Source organism: Ammospiza nelsoni, chromosome 1 (genome assembly GCF_027579445.1).
Source record: "Ammospiza nelsoni isolate bAmmNel1 chromosome 1, bAmmNel1.pri, whole genome shotgun sequence".
NCBI lineage: Eukaryota > Metazoa > Chordata > Aves > Passeriformes > Passerellidae > Ammospiza > Ammospiza nelsoni.
Window position 1 is genome coordinate 106,961,748 of NC_080633.1, and position 19,957 is coordinate 106,981,704.

The window sequence follows — 19,957 nt, forward strand, 5'->3', positions numbered from 1 at the left end:
TTTTACTTACCTCAAGCAGAGTCTCAGAAATGCAAGACACAAAAAATGCAAGCAGAAGTTAAACAGTTCAGTGTTGTTTAACATGCGTGAGTTAAATAAAGAGGCAGCTGCCTTACTGTGCAGGATTCTAATGCAGTATCTGCAGGCCCAGAATTCTCCCAGAAATGCCTGTTGCAGCCAAATAGGCTTCCTGCAGCCATGCCAAGCTGCCCTCTGATCAAAGTGCTATTGCAACCCTGGCTGCTGGTTTGGCCTCTGCCTTTCTACTGAGACTACCAGCAAGAAAGCAAATGGGTGTTCTGCACATTGCTATGAACAGCACAGGCAAGACAGAGGAAGAAAAAAAAACCAGACTGTAGCCTACCCTTGAAAGTTATGCAAGAAGAGAGGTACAAGATGAGCTTTTCCCACAGCAAGGGTTCCAGCTATGATTGCAAAACCTCGGCAGTCACGCAGGGACTCTTCCATGAGGTCTCCCAGGGTCACTGTTCACTTCAAAGTCAGCAGAAGGGTGGCACAGCAAGGATCCTACTGCATTGGCACAACTGGCTGGCAGAGAGAATTGTCTGGAGAAAGCCAGAATGCTGCAGCCATCACTCTCAGCCCTGTGAATTTACAGACTGGAATGCCATGAGGACCCATGGCTGGCTGTGTCATGGCTCACTGGGTGTACGGGCCCAACTTCCCATGAGGCTCATGCTGGTTTCTGGACTAGTGCTCAATTCAAGCATTTTTTTTTTTTCATGCTTGTCCCTCTCTTCCCCTTTTCTTCCCAAACTTGATTTTTACCACCTGGCTAAAAAATGGCTCACACCAAACTCAAGCCAGAGTGGGACCCAACATACACAGACAGCAGGCCCATGTGAGGAGATCTTTTGTGATAGACTGAGATCAGCTTAGGTACAATACTGACCAGAGTACTTACCTTTTAAGCTTCTCTTTGCAGTAATTTTTTTTTCTGAAAACCAACTAATCTCTTTTTAAAATTCACCAGTCATAGAAACTGACTGCAAACATTTGTAAAATTTACCTTCTTTGTAAACCTATGGTGTTTTATTTGAAATTAAAATGTAGCCATATTTTCAAGCCCATCTGGTTGAATTTGTTAGATTGAAGCCTCTGGTAACTGTAGGCTTGTAGAAATCATGTGTCTTGCCTAGACTAGTTACCCAGTTTCTATCTACAGAGAAATATGCACTTCCTAACATAGCAATCCATTCAAGAAGGATCATCTCTGTGAGGGCAACCCTCTTTCCATTGACCATGAAGGAAATTTGGTCAGCTTAGATTAAAGGACTACACTTTACATATCTAACAAGTGAGACAAGTCTCTTTCCACATTGAAGATTTGTTATCAAGTGCTTTTTACCTTTCCCACAATATAAACTCATCATTTAATGTTACTTTCACATAGATTGCAGGCTCTAATATATCAAGACTAATTTCTAACAACCATTAAGCAACCAGAAGTGAAATTACTTTAAATACACTTGAGATTAATTTCCTTACACTCTTTATGACATTCATTCAAGGTTCATGTTCTTTGTTTCCTCTTGCAATAATTTAAGAGACAAACCACTGCTGGGAACAGTACGTGTCCCTCCACCCCCTCCAGCTGACAAAAATTGGCAGAGTTCAAGAGAAATCTCAGCAAATGGGAGAGAAAAAAATTCACAAAGAGCAATCACTACAGATATTGAGATTTATTGCTGATTTTCCCTTTCTGAAAGGCTGTCAAACTGCCACAGTTCCAGAAGGGGATTATCTCCACAAGCCCTTTGGCCTCAGTCCCTGTGCCAGTTCAGACAACATGACCAGAGACCTGTGTGTGGCAGCTCGCTGCTTACAGAACAGTTGGAGGCAAAATCCATCCTTCCAGATCCTGAATTTATACATTGTTTGGTATGACCTGCTGTCTGCTTCAAACAAAATAAAAGCCACTGGGGCATCCAGTGGGGAATGCTGCTTTTCCTGAGTTTAGCTCCCTGTGTAAGAAGCTGCTACTGAGTGGTGCTCACACAGAGCCGTCAGCATGATACAGTGCAGTTTTTTCTTTACCACATCAATCTGATATAGTTGGTCTTGTGCTTTGAGGCAAAGGCTCCTTACCATCTCTGCCAACTATGCTGCTCCCTTACCAGCACTATTAATAGCATAGGTTCTTTTCTTAATTTAAAAAAAACAACACTAGATCCCTTTCCTCGTGTTTGGTTGCACTTCTTCATTCCTGCTGCCACTTTTTTCGTGATAGTGTCTCTAGGCTGCAAGTCAGCTCTGTTCCAACTGGCGAGATCTGGTTCCTCTTTATGTGCCTGTCCTTTCAGTGTAAACAAGCAATGCTTCTCCAACTCCACCGACCACAAGGCTGTAAACAAAATATATCACAAATTTAGCATCATGGAAATCCTTCTACTTGATACAAAAAGGTATTCTTTTATCTAAACACATTCCAACCCAGAGACAGTAACCCAGGTGATTTTTTCATTTGTCTTGCTAAGAAAATGCTGAAACCCAAAATATTTAAATGATCTCATCAGAAGTTACCTTTCCTGTGTTTTCGGGCTGGTGCTATTCAGTAAAAATGCACAGACAGGAATCTAAATGGAGAAGGTTGCCCCTAGTTACAACAATAGCTGCACACCCCTACACTAGCAAGAATAGAAAAAGGAGGCAAGAGAGTTTGAACCTTATTAGCCTATTGATTCCCTCTTGCAATTTCTGTTTGTATTCTGTCCTGAAAACTTGCCACTTGACAACATCAGGAAGAGATGTAAAGCCTAGGTTTTGTGGACAAGGTGAAATCTGGGAAAACCTTTGTGTGCTGGGGTGATCCCATTGGGACAGTAAGGCCAGTAGAAATTCCTGTGTTTGTCTCTCTTGGTGAGGTTAAAGGAGCTGCCCCAGCCAAAAAGGCACCCGTGCCCAAGCACTCCTTTCCTGTGCTGCTCTCATCACAGCCGTGGCATTAAGGCTGCTCCCCAAGAGTCAGCCTAGGAGCAGGGCTCCAAGTCAGGATGAATGGTTTTACAAAAGCCTTCCCTTAAATATGCTATCAACCCACTCAATGCATGCAATAGTTAATAATCCCCAAGTCTCCTCTGTTATCTCTCACTGCTGACAAGAATATGGTAAGATGCCGACTCTTCTCTCTTTTAGAACAGTGCAAAGCTAAGTGTACTGACCTTTCATCTTAGCCCCATTGCTTAATTAGCTTATGAAACAGAAAAGCTCCTTACTGAACTTTATAAACAAAACAAACTTCTGTTAAGTTCATTTCTAAGAGTACTTTTTTTTCCTTTGGAAAAAAAAAAGCATGTAAAGCTGAAGGCTCTTTGGTCTAATAGCATTACATTCATTTAAATCTTAGCTTTGGTGAGCTGTTTTAAAAACCACATAATTGCCCTTGTTCCTGAGAGGAAAAAAATATTGTATAACAACAGCACAATATCTTACAATTCCACAGTAAACAGCCCTGGAAAGTAGGTGCTACAGACAGTCTGTGAAGGTCCACTGGGAAGACAGAATAGCTTTGGTGTGCAATTACCAACAAGGAGCAAAAGGCTGCAAGGGCTGCAAGCTTTTCAAAAAGGGTCTAAACCACTGAGTCTGGCCACCTGCAGTTGGTAACAACATCTGAGTGCTTTTTTTCTGGAGAGGGTTAACCCCCATGTCTTATTTCAGCTCCAGTTATAAACACACCCTATGCATTAACTCCTTTGGAATCTATGGTTAGATAATAAACCCTTTATCCTAAAGGAAAAAAATTCCAAAACACTACATAAAAAAAGACCTAAGAAATATTTTTCCTGTTTCAGTAGTTGTGTTGTTTTCTAAATTTTTAACAGAGATAAAAAAATAAATCTGTCTCTGACATACCATTTCAAAAATGAGACTCGCAATTATGTACAAAAGATAATAAACTGCCCAGCCTTGTTCTGTAAAAAGATGTCTGTACCAGAGCTGTTCTTTAATATCATATGTCTTACATCAGAGAAGAAGAATCCCTTTCTGAAGGACTTGAAATCTTGGGATCCACATGCCCATGCGGTCCAAATTACTAGGCAAATGGAAACCATTGTTATATCTTCAAGATGAAGCAGAGCAAAACTCACACCTAAATGCCAGCCCTTGATTTTACCTTCATTTTCCCTTGTGGCAAACCCTCCAGCTTCTGTTTATAGTGGGGTGACAGATAACTGCACTTGCCCATAGCTCAAAAATTAACATATGATATTGTCCATGACCACACTGGAGCAGCACTAAAATCCTCAGTGATTAATGTTCTCATGAGTACTCTGCAGCTGCTATCATCCAACAAACTATTTCCAGAGCTTTGCTGCTAAGTCAAGGCACTGCCAATGCACAAGCACTAACAGAATTAAAATTTTTAAAATATATAAATAAAAGAAATAGTTTTCTTTTTTAATTATGACAATCAAAATGTAACAGTGGCCCAAGGGCTAAAGCAAATTTTCTTGTGAACATACAGATGTGTTCATCATTTATAGAAGTTTCAGTCCATATAGGGCAGGTGGCATGTGTGCAACTACATGGGTCTGTGTGCTCACATTAACAAAGGTGCACATTAATAAAGGTACACATGAATTTTTAGTGCAAATGTCAATGCATACAGATGTATAATCAAAGCCTGCCTCTAGCACACATGTGACAGACGTACACAAACACATGCAAAACATAGTGAATGGCCTAGACTAGGAGTGTTTTGTAGTTGCTTTGACATTGGTTAAGTCTCTGACATGCACAGGCAGTGTGTATTTCCTAGAGTTAAAAAAAAGCACAACTTACTTTAGCATTTGAGACTCCATGTGCCTAAAATACAGATAGGAATCCATATCAACACATAAGTAAATGGGGCCAGTCTGAACTGGAGATTCTCCTTTCTATAAGGTTCTTATCACCCTGAAGAAAGGATATGCTAATTCCATTCAGTGCAGAGCTGAATCTTTAGGATGGCAATCAAACTGAATGAATCATGAATCAAGTAGAAAGAAAGAAGCTTAGAGCTTTTCAAAGGTAAGTAGATTTTTATTTCCATTAACAAATCTGTCCTCAGAGACACAAGCCTAACCCCATATTGAGAAGTTATTTGCACGGCAGAAGCATTTAGGAGCCCCAGCCATGCTCCTTTGACTGTGTGCTACACAAACACAGACCAAAACCACTGCCTTGGACCAAAGAAGCTTGCACCCCAATTCTTTATATTACTACCTAAAAAATTCAGGTTAGGTGATTTGTACTGTGTGGCCACACATTACAAAATCCAGATACAGCTCTGGAAAAAGTTTATCATCACTATTTTTCTCCAGTTTAATTTTATGCATTCACAGTGCGCAGTGTGTTAGGGAAACTTGAATTCACTCTCTTGGTTAAAAAGATACTGTCAGCAAACCTTGACTCCTGTGTTTTACTTCCAGTTCCACCACTAAATTGCAGCATGACTTTGAATGGGTCATTTATTTGCCTATTGGATCCATTTGCCTCACTGTAAAATGTGCTGAGTGAATTGTGGTGAGGCTTAATGTCTAAAATGTCCATGTTCTCCCACAGAGGTAGAAAAACCACTTTTCTATTGCTGTACTGCATCCATCATTGCACACCTGGTTCTCCTTACATGCAAAATAACATTGACAGCAATAGAACTTGACATTTAAAAACATTTCCACATGAAGCACTGTGTGAAAATTCATCTTTACTGTTAAACAAAAAGCTCATGTAGGCACTTACCAAGAAATTGTTAGTACATTGGCAGTCATGACAAAGAAGAACGGCGATAAGCTAGCAGTGATAACCTGTTAAATTGAAAAGAAGGAAAAAACATTTTGTGAACTTGTGATATCACAAATGAAAACTAAAATACTTTTGCTGAAATTCAATTTCCATGTGTGCAGTCACATCTTCTTCTTTCAGTTGAAGATAGTATGATAGTCACACACCACAATTCGATTTTGACCCCGACAGAATCCAGGACAGAGCAGAGGCAGGGCAGGGAACCAGAGCAGGGGATCCTTGTCACATATCCCAGCTGGCCGGGCCTAGGAGCCTGCTGACTTTTACGTGTTGACAGCAGACTGGGGAGAGCAGTTGGATCCCAGGTTTGGAAAGCCTTATATTTTTGAGAATGAGAGTTTGAAATGTGTTTATAGGTGTATAAAAACAAAACAAAAATTAACAGGGTACAGGGTTAAGAAAACCAACACAACTTCAGTAGGTTTATGTTACAAGTCTCTCATTACCCCCAGGTGTTCTGGGCAGAGAAACTAGAGACAAATGACTCTGTTTTCCAAGTCCTGATCCCAGAAACAGCTAAATCCTGACGTACAATGGTTTGTAACAGATCCCTGCCTCAGCAGCTACGGAGCCACCACATCTGCAGCCTGCGTGCAGTTTTGGATGTTTTGCTGCCAGATGGATAATGTAAAATGGAAAGAGTTCAAAGAACAGTGACAGAGTCATTAGATGGGGGGATTGATTTTCAGTCAACAGTTAGGATAAGCAATGCCTGTGGGAAAGGAAGACTTGGTAGTGGTTTACAAAAACTTGAGAAACACAAGCGCTGAGGAATGAAAGGAACTATTTAGGTTAATAAAAAATTGCCCAAGGAAAAAAATGAAATTAAGAAACGAAACATTTAAACAATTATCAGCTAAGATTTCCTAATCATTGTTTGCCTAGTTGACTCCCAGGGGAGACAGCAGAAACTTCATTCTGTAATCTATTACTTGTTAAAGCATTACTACACGTGCAGTAGGGAACCAAATGCCATTTTAGAGTAGATTCTGTGCACCAGAGCTTGGACTAACAGTCTGTTAGTCAATACCTGCTACAATTGTTTTGGCTACATTTTAAAAGGCAGGCTCTAAATCTGCCTGGAGTGTAATCAACGCAGGATCCCAGGCAGGAGTGACAGGTGAAGAAGAGAATGTTGTGTGTCCTCTCTCTGGAGTCCCATTCTATAGTTAGGTGGAGAGGGGACAACAATCTAAATGCAGCAGTGAGACCACAGGAGCAAAGGTGTTCAGTAGGGACTACACAAGGCGTGCCTCCTCTGGCCTCTTTGGGGATGTTTGCTACTTTAGGGACATTCAGGTGTGCAGGTGGCATTTTGCTTCCTAGATATTACCATAATTCACACCTTGATTGTTCTCCATGTGCCTGTAGCCCAGGCCCCTGTCAAAGGAAATTAGGCAGGAGATGGACTTGATCCAGACAGGACAACACATGACTGCAGGCCCACTCCATCCTTGCTCAGCAACCAAACTGCTGGTACCAATACAACCACAGACACACCTCCTGATACAAACTTTACCTGACTTCAGTGTTTTCACACTTCAAGTCACAGAAGTGTACAGCACAGGCAACGCTGTATAGCTCCAAGCCAACAGAAGAAGTGAGCTCCTACTGCTAGGGAAAATCAAAGATATGTATCTACTCCTAAAGCCTTGTATCTATACAGGTAAGCAAACACACACCTTAACATGCATACTCAGAAGAGACTGACAGAGGACAAGGACAAGTCACAAACAGAGAGTTATGCTTCAAAACTCAAGATCATATTGCAACTGTGCACATTCAGTGGCATGTCTCATAGTTATTTGCAGCCAGAGAGAGCTGATATCTACTCCAAACAGTAGAAGTTAACTATTCAGGAGCTGAATCTTTCATGCACTTTACCTAAAATCCAGCTGCAAGGCTGAATATCCTTTAGTTCAAAATCAGTGCTCTAAAATAAGTTTGCATCTTGTTCTAGTGGGCTAGGTTCTCCCCTCACAAAGAGTGCAGCAGATGCACTGACCTACAAGGAACCATTTCTCATTTACTCTGGTGTGAATGCTTCTGGAATTAACTGTACTGAGCTTATTTTAGGTTAATGCTAACTTATTACATAAAAATATACAATACTAATTACCAACCATGTAAACAGAAACTAACAAAGGATGGCAGCTGTGGTACACACAGAGCGTTCTTTTCCTAAAGCTCATCTCCTCAAAGAAACTGAAGTGCTGTGTTTGAGAAGTGGCACAAGCTAAAGTTGTGTCACCCACTCCCTTGTTGAGCCCTGTTTATTAGAAACTTGAGAAGAGGCCAAGGGCAGAGAAACAGGCATTCAAGAAACCTCCGAAAACAGGCCCTATCAGAAACAATACACCATTCTACTGTGATCATCCCAAACCTCTGCAAAAATGCAGGCTGTAGCCTTTTGGACTACTATAGCTGAACACTGTTGTATTTTTGAGAAATTATGTAAGAGAGTCTCAGTGCCAAAGACAAACAAAATGTGGGCTGGAAGAGCGCATGAAGTAAGTGTGTGTAAGGAAAGAAAAAACAAATCACAAACAAACCAAAAGGAAAAGACGTTGCTAAAATGTCTACCTTTGATAATTTATCAAAAAGAAGAATATGTTTAAAAATGAAAAACAAGTTTTCAGAGAAGCTAACAATGTCATTTGTTCCGGGGAAGAATCTAAATACTAGAGACACAGTAGAGAACGTAATTTTCCTTTAAGTACATTTCAGTATTATCTAAAGTGTTTTAAGTGCACATTTAGTTGGAAAAAAACCCACCCACCTACACTGATGTTCTGAATGGCCTTAAAATAAAAAAAAAAGAAAAACCAACAAAATAAATTCACAACAAGCTAAGTGCAGTAATCTATCTTTCTTCACTTTAAAGGTCACAGTTGTTCTCCTAGGCATTTAGATGCTTTAGTAAAAGGAATGAGTTTTCAAGACAAAAGAAAGCAAGTTAAAGGGCAAACTAAAGTTAATGATTTCCAAATATATTTTGATGCCGAATCTGTGAAACTAAGAGGTGGAAAGGAAAATTTTAATTAGCTATAATATGCCTATTTTCAACAAAGCTCCCCAAGATTTTGACATATAGTCACTAATTCTATCAAATTGTACAAGTTGGATGCTTGAACGCCAACTATTTTGGAAACAGGAATAGCTCCATGGACTCTGCCTACTTTTAAAGGAACTGTGACCAGTCAGTATTACGAAAGCTACTTTAAAAACATTCATACCCAGAAATTTTCTTACAAAATTCTGACACAGCTTTCGATGATTAGGAAAAAAAATTCAAGCACAGCATAACTTAACAAAACATTTCCATGTGAGCTGAAATTTTTCCTAAGAAATCATTTCAAACCCTTCCTTGCATGAAAAATCAAATCAAAACAAAACAACCTCCCCTCATGATTGTTGCTTAAAATAAATCAGTCTAAGTTTATTCTGCCATTCCATTGTACCGCAAAAATAAGACTCATTTTAAAGGAACACTTTATTAACACCTATTTGTCTTGATTCCAGCTATTTCTGTAGTTCAAATCACTGAGTTATTCACAAGTCATTTGAAATTTAACCAAAAACCTTGGCATTTCAAACTGTGCTTTGTACCTCAACCAAAACCAGTTCTAGTTCTTTACAATATGTATCAGCATTGCAAGAAATCATGTATCCTTGATACTTCTCTGGGATTAGGTCTGAGGAGAGTGGGTTGGTCCCCTCCACACAAGAGATTGGGCCTGAATAGTCAGGGAACAAAACACATAAATTCTCCAATATTCTTCACATGAATACTCTAGTAGAAGGGATCAGATCCTGTTTCTCCTGGAACAGAAACCAGGAGAAAAAACAGAGCAACTCAGCCAGTTAGAGGCTTCAAACTTTTTGGTTTCAGGAGATCCCCAAATTCACGTCCCCATTTAAAAGGTGAAAACTTCAGGCATCCCCATTATTCTGGGAAACCAAGAAGGACTCAGGTGCCATAAAACATTCCACACATTGTTTACATTTCCATTTCCATTTAACAAGCTGCTATCAAGGACAACACAGCACTCAACCTCAGGATCCAAAGAAATTAATTCAATTCCAGAGTTCTAGAGTTTGCTCCTTACCAGGCTGAATTAGTGGCAACTAGAAAAACAATGGTATAATTGAAATGCTGGGTAACAGACCCATGAAGCAGAAATATCCCAATGTGTGGAAGAACTTGTTGCACAGTAGGGATAAATTCAGCACATAAAATCACTTCTGCACAGGAAAATAGTAGGCATAGGAATAAATATGCTCCAATGCGCCCACGTTTTCTAAATCTGCTTTAGTGATTCCTGAGTGGAGGGAGGCACAATTGCCACTAGCTTTAAAGGGTTCCCAAAGAACTTTGACAGACAGACCACTGCACAACTCATGATGTGAATGATTTCCTCCTTTCACCCTATCACTTTGGTCAGATAAGAAAAAATTTCCAAAGAGAAAGCAAAATTTTTCTCATAAATGTTGTTTTAAGAAAATATGAGGGGAAATGGAATTTATTTTGGAATAAGAGATTAATTTGGTTAACAGATAACAAAATAAAAAATAAAGACTGGAGAATTTCTAGCTGTAGACATTAAGAACAGGTAAGATAATTACTGAGCCAACTTCACTCTTAGATGTTTTTCTTGAACATATAACATTTTTCTTGAACATATACCATAAAACTCTGATAAGTCTGATATGCGGCTTGAACACAGGAGATGGCACCCTAAGGGTTCCTGGTCCTTGGTAATGCACAAACTTGGATCCTGGGAGATAAAGGAATGTGGAACTCTGCATTCTTTGCTGCCTTGAGTTCTCCCCTGACCAGCTGAGGTTATACCACAGACTCTGGAGTGTCCAATTTCGATTGGTTCAAACCAGACATCACTGCCAGATAAAAGTGTCATTCTTGACCAAGCTATCATGGATCCCCTTCAGCCCTGACTTTACAATCACTTCAGAGAAAGATTTTCAGGCTGCAGAAGCTTGCTGCAGATTTTGAATATTTAGCATTTCTGAGTTGTTCAGGAAGATATTGTTTATATAGCCAAGAACACTGATGAGGACATTTTCAAAAATTAGATTCTGATTTAATCTTTCTATCTGGAATGGAAAGATATGGTGGGGATTTAGTCCTGACATGACCATGATTTGTTAATATTAGCACTCTACTTGTACATTCCATATAAAACTATGTTTTCTTAAAACTTTTAAACTGCTAAGAAGTTAAATGTCATAGTTCTCACTGTGAAGTGAACACAGAATACTTTACAAAAGTTTTCTTTAATTTGTGTACACCGAGCCAATCCTTGTAACTTCACTTCCCCAAACTGCCAAAACCGCTGTCCTTACAAAGACGCATATTTTTTCCAAAGAGAGTGTTTTGAAACAGCTCATCAAGTTCACTCACTGTTCAAAATAAATCATTCTATTTACCATTGGGTCATCTTCTCAAAACATCAGGAAAAAGATTCTGATGTACGTAACATTTGTTTTCATTCTACTGTCGGAATTAAAGTAATATCAAGCTTTTTATAGACATAATATTTGTTCTGTCCCTCTTCTGCATGGTTTAACCAGCTGCTAAGATAATCATCAAAAATCGCCAGGGAAATGGATCATTTTAGGGCCACAGAAAACAGCTACATCAAGATAATCCAGTGCTACCAAAAAGATAAAAATTACAGCGGGAAAACATCAATAACAACACATTTTTTTTCTTGAGGGAAAGCCACTGAAATAATTTCCCAGATTTAAGAGTTATATCTCCTTTGTACATATGTTTACTGCAGAGTAAGCATATGTTACATGAGCATACAAAATGTTTGGAATGGAAATATATCAAAATCTTCAGAATAGAAAAAAAGAACAACTAATATGTTAATGCCATCCTCTGTATTCATTAATTCACATGAATTTTCTAAGCTTTTAATACCATTTCTCTTTGTTTGCGTACATTTTCCATCTCAGGTGGCCTACAAGCCATTTCCATCTAGCTCTCCTCTACTTTCCTTCATCCAAATTTAAGACAACGAAACATTGCCAGATGGGTAAATTCTCTGCAGCTTAGCAATAATACTTTCATTCACACACATCCAGCAGCTACAGAACCAGTTGAACAGATGAAGGCATTTACTGGGACAGCCAAATACATGGAAGAACACTGAGGGACTGGGATCTCCGCTGTCCAAACCCCAACTGATGTGGTCCAGCATGTACTGCCAAGTCTTTTTAAAATAACACAGACTTGCGAGATTTTTATAGAGCAGGTGCTGACTGTGAGGTTTCAAGGTGCAGAAAATCAGCAATGTTTAAGGAGAGGCACCAATGACCACCTGTAAGCTCACTGATTGTGCAGGGCTGGTACTGTCACTGGAAATCTGACATGAGTTGGCAGCAAAAATCCCTGCTAAATATGACAAACATGGTACATCCCCTCCCTCACAAGAAAGAGAGGATGGGACTAGAACTAATGTCATGTCTGACTGGATTGCTGGCATTTGGGCAAGGAAAAAAAAGTACAAACAAAGTGTGTAGAAAAAAAACTACTTTTTTTCCTATGGTGATCAAACAAAATAAAGCACTGTTAGCAGCAGCAGATACTGTGCACAGGAGATGTCTTCCTTTGTGAGCAGAATTAAGCATCTGAATGAATCCTGCATGCAGAAACAGACCAAAATCAAAGTAGCATTAGCTATTTAATTTTAGGTCAGCTTTGGAGATGATCACAGAAAAGAAACTTCCCTGGAAGCTTTCAATTATATTGCCTATTGCAATGACAAAACTTTCCATGAAATCATTAGAAGCTCAAAGGCTCTTCACAAATCGGTTTTACCATACCAAGGTCAATCTCTGGTTAAAAAAGATATAGCAAATTCAGGCAAAATCCCTCTGACCAACTCTCCTTTAAAGTTTCCTCTCCCTAGATATTCATTTAGTTGTATTAATCAATACAATGAAACAAAGTCTGAGACCTTTCAACTTTGTTCTGAGGGTCTGTTGTTACCAATCAAAAAGCAAGGCAAAATTTGCTGCCTAACATAAGGGCTTCAGGTGATAATGCAGCCCCCTGAAGGAGCACTGCTAGTAAATCCACTGACAAGGAAGGGTTCCAATCAGCCACACAACTTTTTCCAAGGAAAGGTAACGAAGCTTTAACCTTGAACCACTAAAATAATGGCTCTTCCCAAAAGAAACAGTAATGCCATGATCCTGCCTGAAAAGCTGAGGAGCCCAAACAAGGGAAAGAAACAATTCAAAGTGAAATAAATTGGAGGAAAGGGGAAAGCAAAACAGGCTTCACTCTCAGTTCTGCCCATTAGTTTAACACTAACTCGAGCACATCTGCTGTGTTACCCTCAGCCTGACCAAAGTGTAGACGTGCCCTGAGGGATTTCATCCCCTGACAGACTTCACTGGGGACTGGCAGCCTATGAAAGCAGCAGACAATGAAAGTTTGTGCATTGCAGCATACTTAGGTGCACATTGCTCATAGGAGGAGCAATGCTCTGCTCCAGTCTTCTGAAGGAAGAAAACCCTTTAACCCTTCTGAAATACAAGCTGCTCCTTAAAGGATAACCTGGTGATGCTGGCACCATGGCAACAGTGGCACCATGGCAACGGTGACAGTCAGTACCTTCATGATCCACACAGCTTTGATCCAGCCACACAGAAGTTTTTTCAGCTGCTGTAAATTTCTTTAAGAACATTTATTTCATATTTGCCCAAATGCCTGCACTCATCCCCTTCTCTAAATCATCTGTTTTCTAAAAGGAGGTTTTGGCCACTCTCTTCTGCCTTTTCTTTATATTTTATCTTTCTTCTTTCTATGTTTTTTTTAGCATTACAAAAGTAATGATGTAATATCCAGGGGTTAAGAACACAATTAATTCCATGTATAGTGACTCAAAAGCAGGCAGAGTTTCAACATGCCTTAGCAGTCAAATGCCTAATGATAATGATAAAACTTAGTTCTAGAGTAAATGAGTCTATCTGTATTTCATAGGAATAGATTCTGACAAAGCTTAAAATCACCTACATGTTACATTTAAAAAATAGAACATACTAAAAGCAGGGGGAGAGGGTAGATCAAATGACACACAACCAGCAACTCACCCTTGAAAATATTTTCACAACAAAAGCAGGACAAATGCATGCCTCTAGAAAAATCATCAGATATTTTAGGGTGGTTTCGCTTTTTTTACATTACAAATACCTAAACCAATAATCTTTGTACTGCAGATGAATATTTCTATATATTAGCTTTTTGACTGCTATGAGAAAATAGATTTCCTAATTAGCCCTAGTATGTGCTTAGAGAGAAGATAATGCTTTGTATTTCTGTGGCTGAGTACCTCTATGCAGTTCCAGTATTTAAAGAATTAGGTATGCATCCTCTCTACTTTCTATCACATTTATGAAATTTTTTTTCCGTGCTGTTTTCTGTAAGTTCTTTTTTTTCCCAGGATTTGATTACCAATACAACAATGATGCTGATCCTACAAGTGCAAGGTGGGACCAACAGGTGGTTGCATTGTTAAAGCTTCCCTAAAGTAATTGAGCATCCTGTTTTACCAGATTAATACATGATAAATGTACAATCCTTTCAGATTAATATGCTATAAGAACAAGTTTTTGGCCCTGAGCATCATGTGAATATCAAAAGAACTGCTGAACTGCTGTCTAACTTCATCATTTTTTAATTCTGCATAAGACAAAAGTGGCCAAGCTATTGTGCCTGCACCGTATGCATCTGATCAGCAGTTTGGCTGCAGGAGTAAATGAACCATTAAGGTTTCATTTCTTGCCTTTGAATCACTTCTAGACAATCCTCTGCCTTCACCTCTTTGAGGTATGTGCAACCTGTCTTGCTGCTCTCAGCCATACCAAGACTTTAAATATAGCTCCTAGATGGCCATTTTGAATCCTGGCCTTAATTTTCTTGTCTCTCCAGTGTTGCTGTCTTTTTTAAACTTTACAATAGCCACCACAAAGATATGATGATTATTTAAGTTGCAGAAACATCTCAGAATGTTAAAGAACAGTAAGGAAAGAAGGATATGTGGATTATAGAATGTAATTAAGAGAATCTATGTAAGAAAATTCTCCTCTTATGAGAAACAGGATATCATGATCACATTTACAATGATCAAAGAGGAACTGCCTTTTCAGCAAGACCTACATCTATCAATGCATAAACACGTATCAATTTTGTCTTCTAAGACTAAGAGCAGTGACACCAATCTTCAGCCTATAAAGGGGCTATAGTACAGAATCCAATTTTAACAGTACCTCTGCTCATATTTTAAATATTTCTCTTACATGTGCCCATCTGTAATCCAGATACTGTTATTACTTTCAAAGTTCCAGTTCTAAGGACACAGCCTGCACAATTCTTGTATAATTGCTGTTCCTAAGCATGCTTTGCTGATCTGGAAACACGATCAATCATGACCCAAACAGGTGTGTGCACATGCTCCAGACTAACAGCATCTGTTCAGGTCAGGTCTGCAGACAAGAGGCACAATCCATACAGCTGAAGCTTTGCCAAGCAAGGACAACAAAAGTCATTAAATGGGGGACACAAGAAGGCTTCTTTATACCAAATAAATTTGATTTTCTTTGAATTTGCTGAGAAACATTTTGCCCATTCTTGCTATTCACCAAATTTAAGACCCAACACCCCCTGTTTCCTGTAGATGCTTCATGCATTATAATGTTTAACTGTACTTTTCCTGTATCTTTTCAGCATGTCAAGGAGTCTCTTTTGCTTATATGCTGCCTCATTACTGCAAAGGCCTTAAATGGCTCCTGACATTTAGCTTCTCCCTTGAAACTTCTAAGTTCAGAAGCTGACAGTGCAATATGATTCATCATCTTGTTAATATTTTATGAATTATTAAATATTTGTGCAATGGAATAAGCATTTCAACAACAATCACAACTGTAAAGTTCTACCTGCTAGGACCACAGACAAAAACTGGATTGGACTAAGATAAGGTTGAATCAAGTATTGGATGATGGCAGAGGATTTGGGAGAATATTTGAATCTCCCCTAATGCAGCAAGTCTGGCATCAGAGAAAAGGAGGTATTTGTATCTTGACCTCAGCTGATACAAAACTTACATCTCATGGCATGAAGGTTATTAATCTATTGCTGAAATTGCTCAGTCTCTTGGAACCTTTTAAGCAGATCCAAGCCTGTAAAATATCTCTTTAATTTTACTCAGTCTCAGTATTATCTTCTCCTTCAGACACTGAATTTTACTGATCAATAATATGGTACACTGTGTAAAACAATTACTTTTTCTATCTGTTTTGAGAAGTATTGATTTTCAGTTTTGAGCAGCAGTGAGCTGTACTAACCCTCTGCTGTTGTAAAATACCACAATGAAATACACTTCATTTCATGTTAAGCTCAGCAAGAGCTAGCCTTCTGGCATTCCAAGTTATTCTTCATCTCATGAGATCATGAAGGTAATCCAGATGAAACAACCATGATTTTCATTGTCACACTTAAGTGGTGAATTTAACAGCCAAACTGACAGTTTGCTATGTATATCTGGCAAGAAAGGAGCTGGCTCCTTAGGGAGGAATGAGCTCAGCATCTGCCTGTGCCTATCTTCTTCCCAAGTGCTGGATGCCCATGAGTGGGCATCAATCAGGAATCAATCAGGTTACTATAACTGCCTTGCAGGAGAGGATGCACTTCCAAACAGGTGAACCATGACCTCCACAGCAGCAGCTCAGTGCTGGCTCAGCTGGCATCCAGGAGAAATGAAAAAGCTGGTTCCAGCAGACAATGTGTACATTAGATAAGACCTTCACAAAACAGAGAAGCCTGAGAGCAGTAAATGCCCTTTGAGCAACCTGGGAATCCAACAGCAAAATTTTCTTTTCCATATAGGCCTCAGGTGGGTGAATACCCACCCAGCTGTGCACTCTGAAGTCACTGCCATAACTGGTCCAAAGATCCAGATGGGGACTAGCCCAAGACTGATCACATGTGGAGCACTTTACCATAGAGGGGGTGTTGAGTGGGATGCTGCACACATTCTCAGAGATTGCTCTTTCCATGCCAGATTGCCCTCATGCTGAACATTGCTGACTGAGGCTGTTGTCAGTACAAGATCTGTGCATTTCTTGAGTGCATCTTCAAATGCCTCCTTGCCCCCAGAGTCACTGCTACAAGAGAAGAAATGCACATGCTGTTTGTACATGCTGCTTGTACATGCTGCTTTTCTTATGTGTGGAAAGGCCAAATGCTGCTGAAAAGGTTCAAGGGGGCTGTGAGAACCAACAAGGATGCCCAGCTTAAGGGGAATATTTTAGTGAAAAGAAATGCAATGCTATTCTCCATTGTTAAAATCTATAAACACACCTGAACTGCCTATGTTCCTTGTCGACATTATCAGATGTAAAACATTTTTCTGTCATGACTAATTCAGAACTCTGTGGAGGATATCAGTAGTATCAAAATAGCATAGGAAACTTTGGAATGCGTAATCAAGGGTTTTGTAAAAATCTGTTAGCAAAAATAGCAAGTTTCCATCAGCCTCTCTCCCAGATGACACTTACAGATTTGGTATTTCTATGCATGTATAAAGTCCACTTCCTATTGTATTTCCCATCTCACAGCTCCTTTGGGAAAACCTAATTCATAAACAAACAATTCCCAGAGAAGATAACTAAATCTCTCCACTGACCCCTTTCCATACTACCCAACAAGAATAACAGAGGCACAGTCTCTGCATTGCCATTCTTTGGTGTGTTTATACTGTTTTAGTAATGATGTAATGGAAAGAAAGTGACATGCTATTATTACTGTTGTTATGCTAAGGACTGCAAGGAAGAATTGATTTTCTTTAAGGTTTTATTTTTCCATTTAAAAATGACAGCCTTTCCAGGGCTTTCTAACCATTAAATGTTACAAAAGGTCAAAATATTCCATCAGAAGCTTTAAAAAATGTGATACTTGAAAAAATATTTTTAAAAACCATTTATTTAGCTGATCAATTTTGAGCAATGCCTTTTATGAGCAATGTCACAAGGTTACACTCAGCAGTCTCTGTGTGTCCCATGCATGGGAAGACAGTGACAGAACTGACTATAGCTGACTATACTCCCAAACACTTCCTCCAAAAAGAGTTGGGGAAGCCTCTGCAAGGCAGGTCCGTTCCCCTCTGGTCCCTTAGAACAACCATGCACAGCAACATGCATAGAGAGAAAGGTGGACTCTGCCCTCCTCCTCTCCATGCTATAAGACCTGTGTACAGGTCAAGAAAAGCCCATTGCCACCTCCTGACATTGTCTGGAGCCTATGGGACTTCCCTGAGTACCACATATTTCAGGAACAGAACATAATCCGTTCAGTCTGCCTTCCCTAGAGCTCTGCTGGTTGCTGACTTTTGTCAAAAGTCAAAATCTAATCCTTAAACAGGTGTATGGAGTTGGACTGAGAAATGAATGCACTTGGGGTTTGGCAAAGAGTTTGTATGAGTTGGGGAGGAAGAGGAAGACACAGAGACCTGTTTCAGAGAGCAGCATCTGAAGTTTCTGAAGGAAGCCACCTGAAGTGTGACACCCAGCGCCTACCATAGAGGTCAAGGTTCAAGATCTGTGAGACAGCCTGGAGACATTTCACCCACGAAGGTATTTAAAAATCAACAGGGAACATTCTGAAAAGAACAGAGAACCAGCAAATCAGAAGAATGTGGCTATATCTTTCTTGGTTTTGGAAGTCCAGCCTTATCTAGCTTTGGAGCCTTCTACATTAGTATGTTACAGAGTGCACAGTTCTCCCATGTAATTTTGGCATTTACATCAGTGCATTAGCAACGGAAATGACTTCCAAAACAGTTCTCATTCTTTTGATTTCTCTTTGTCACAATAATGATTCATCTCCCAGTGTCAGCTCTCCATATGCTAGTAACTCCAGGAGACTAAATAAAAACATGGGAGACTAGCAATCTATTATGCAGAGGAAGAAATAAACCTGCATTCTCTGCAATTCAAAATTGTTAGATTTGAAAAAATTTCCTTTTGAACTGTTGTTTTGTACTGTCAAGCACATAGAGATGGTTTGTCAAGGCTAGGAATGATAAAGTATATTCCAAATGCATACTCCAAACCCACGGTTCTGCCTTAGCTTTACATTAAAGAACATGCCAGTACTAAACATACACTTCAAATGGATATCATAATAGATAAAAGGAAACAAATTATTTCAGAGCATCTCTTAGGGCTCAAAGTTAAAATTTGCTGAGACTGGATTTATTATATTAAGCAAAGCTGAAAAATTGTTCTGTGATACCACCCCTGAGTCACAACACATAAGTTTGTGTGACCATGCCATGCCCAAAAGCTGTGTAGCTGGCTTTTTCAGTGGATGCACAATTGCAGCCATTTACACCACCCTCACAATATTAAAATTTTCCATTACCTGGCAATTCAAAATCTCCAACAAGTCTCAGCTGTTCTTACAAGACAGCTTCCTTAAATTGCAACAGTGCCCCAGGGAGCCTGTGTCACTGAGCTTAGTGGCCATGGAGCACACAATGAAGTTGTTATGGAGACTGACGTCTCCCCAGCAATTATATGCTGTAATTAGTGTTGGCTGCTACAACGTAACTATGAAGCTGTCTCTATGGAAACTACCCTAAAACCGGTATTTTTAAGGTTTCAGCGGCTAGTCTTTTTTACAGACCCTAACAATGCAGGGAAGTTCACACTGATTGCCTTCTCTGCTTGAAGCTCAGCTGAGAAACACATTTTCTTTTCCAAGGTATTTGCATAGTCCCCATGGTGACTCACAGGAATCAACTATATGTAGCAAGAATAAATGTACATATTTCATACAGTGAGGACCAATCAGAAAGCAAGTATTTTTACCATTTTAATTGTCTTTATTACATCCACATGCATGACAGTGCACAAGGTGTGAAGGTGGAAGAAGTTCAGTTCTACTTTTATGAACCCCTTCTTGGAATCCTTGAAAACTTCAGAGTCACAGAACCTTCCTCTCTCAAATTAGAGATGCACTTCTAACCACACTGTTGCCACAAAGAGCTCCTACCAGTAGAGTCCAGATGGGTCTAGGACACAATTCTCCCTCTCTCACGGGGTTTTGGCGTGCAGC

General features: G+C 39.5%; 1 protein-coding gene across 2 annotated transcripts in view; it reads right to left on the reverse strand.

Annotated features, from left to right (window-relative positions):
* Nucleotides 1-1,688: 1,688 nt before the first annotated feature.
* Nucleotides 1,689-19,957, reverse strand: part of TMEM241 (transmembrane protein 241) — a 54,471-nt gene continuing 36,202 nt past the window's right edge. For both annotated transcript variants that reach the window (XM_059475641.1, XM_059475631.1), the window contains exons 14-15: nt 5,746-5,810; nt 1,689-2,365 (exon numbers count right to left, since the gene is read on the reverse strand). In XM_059475641.1, the coding sequence (XP_059331624.1) occupies nt 2,305-2,365; nt 5,746-5,810 (126 nt within the window). In that variant the 3' untranslated portion in view covers nt 1,689-2,304. The remainder of the gene's footprint in view (nt 2,366-5,745; nt 5,811-19,957) is intronic.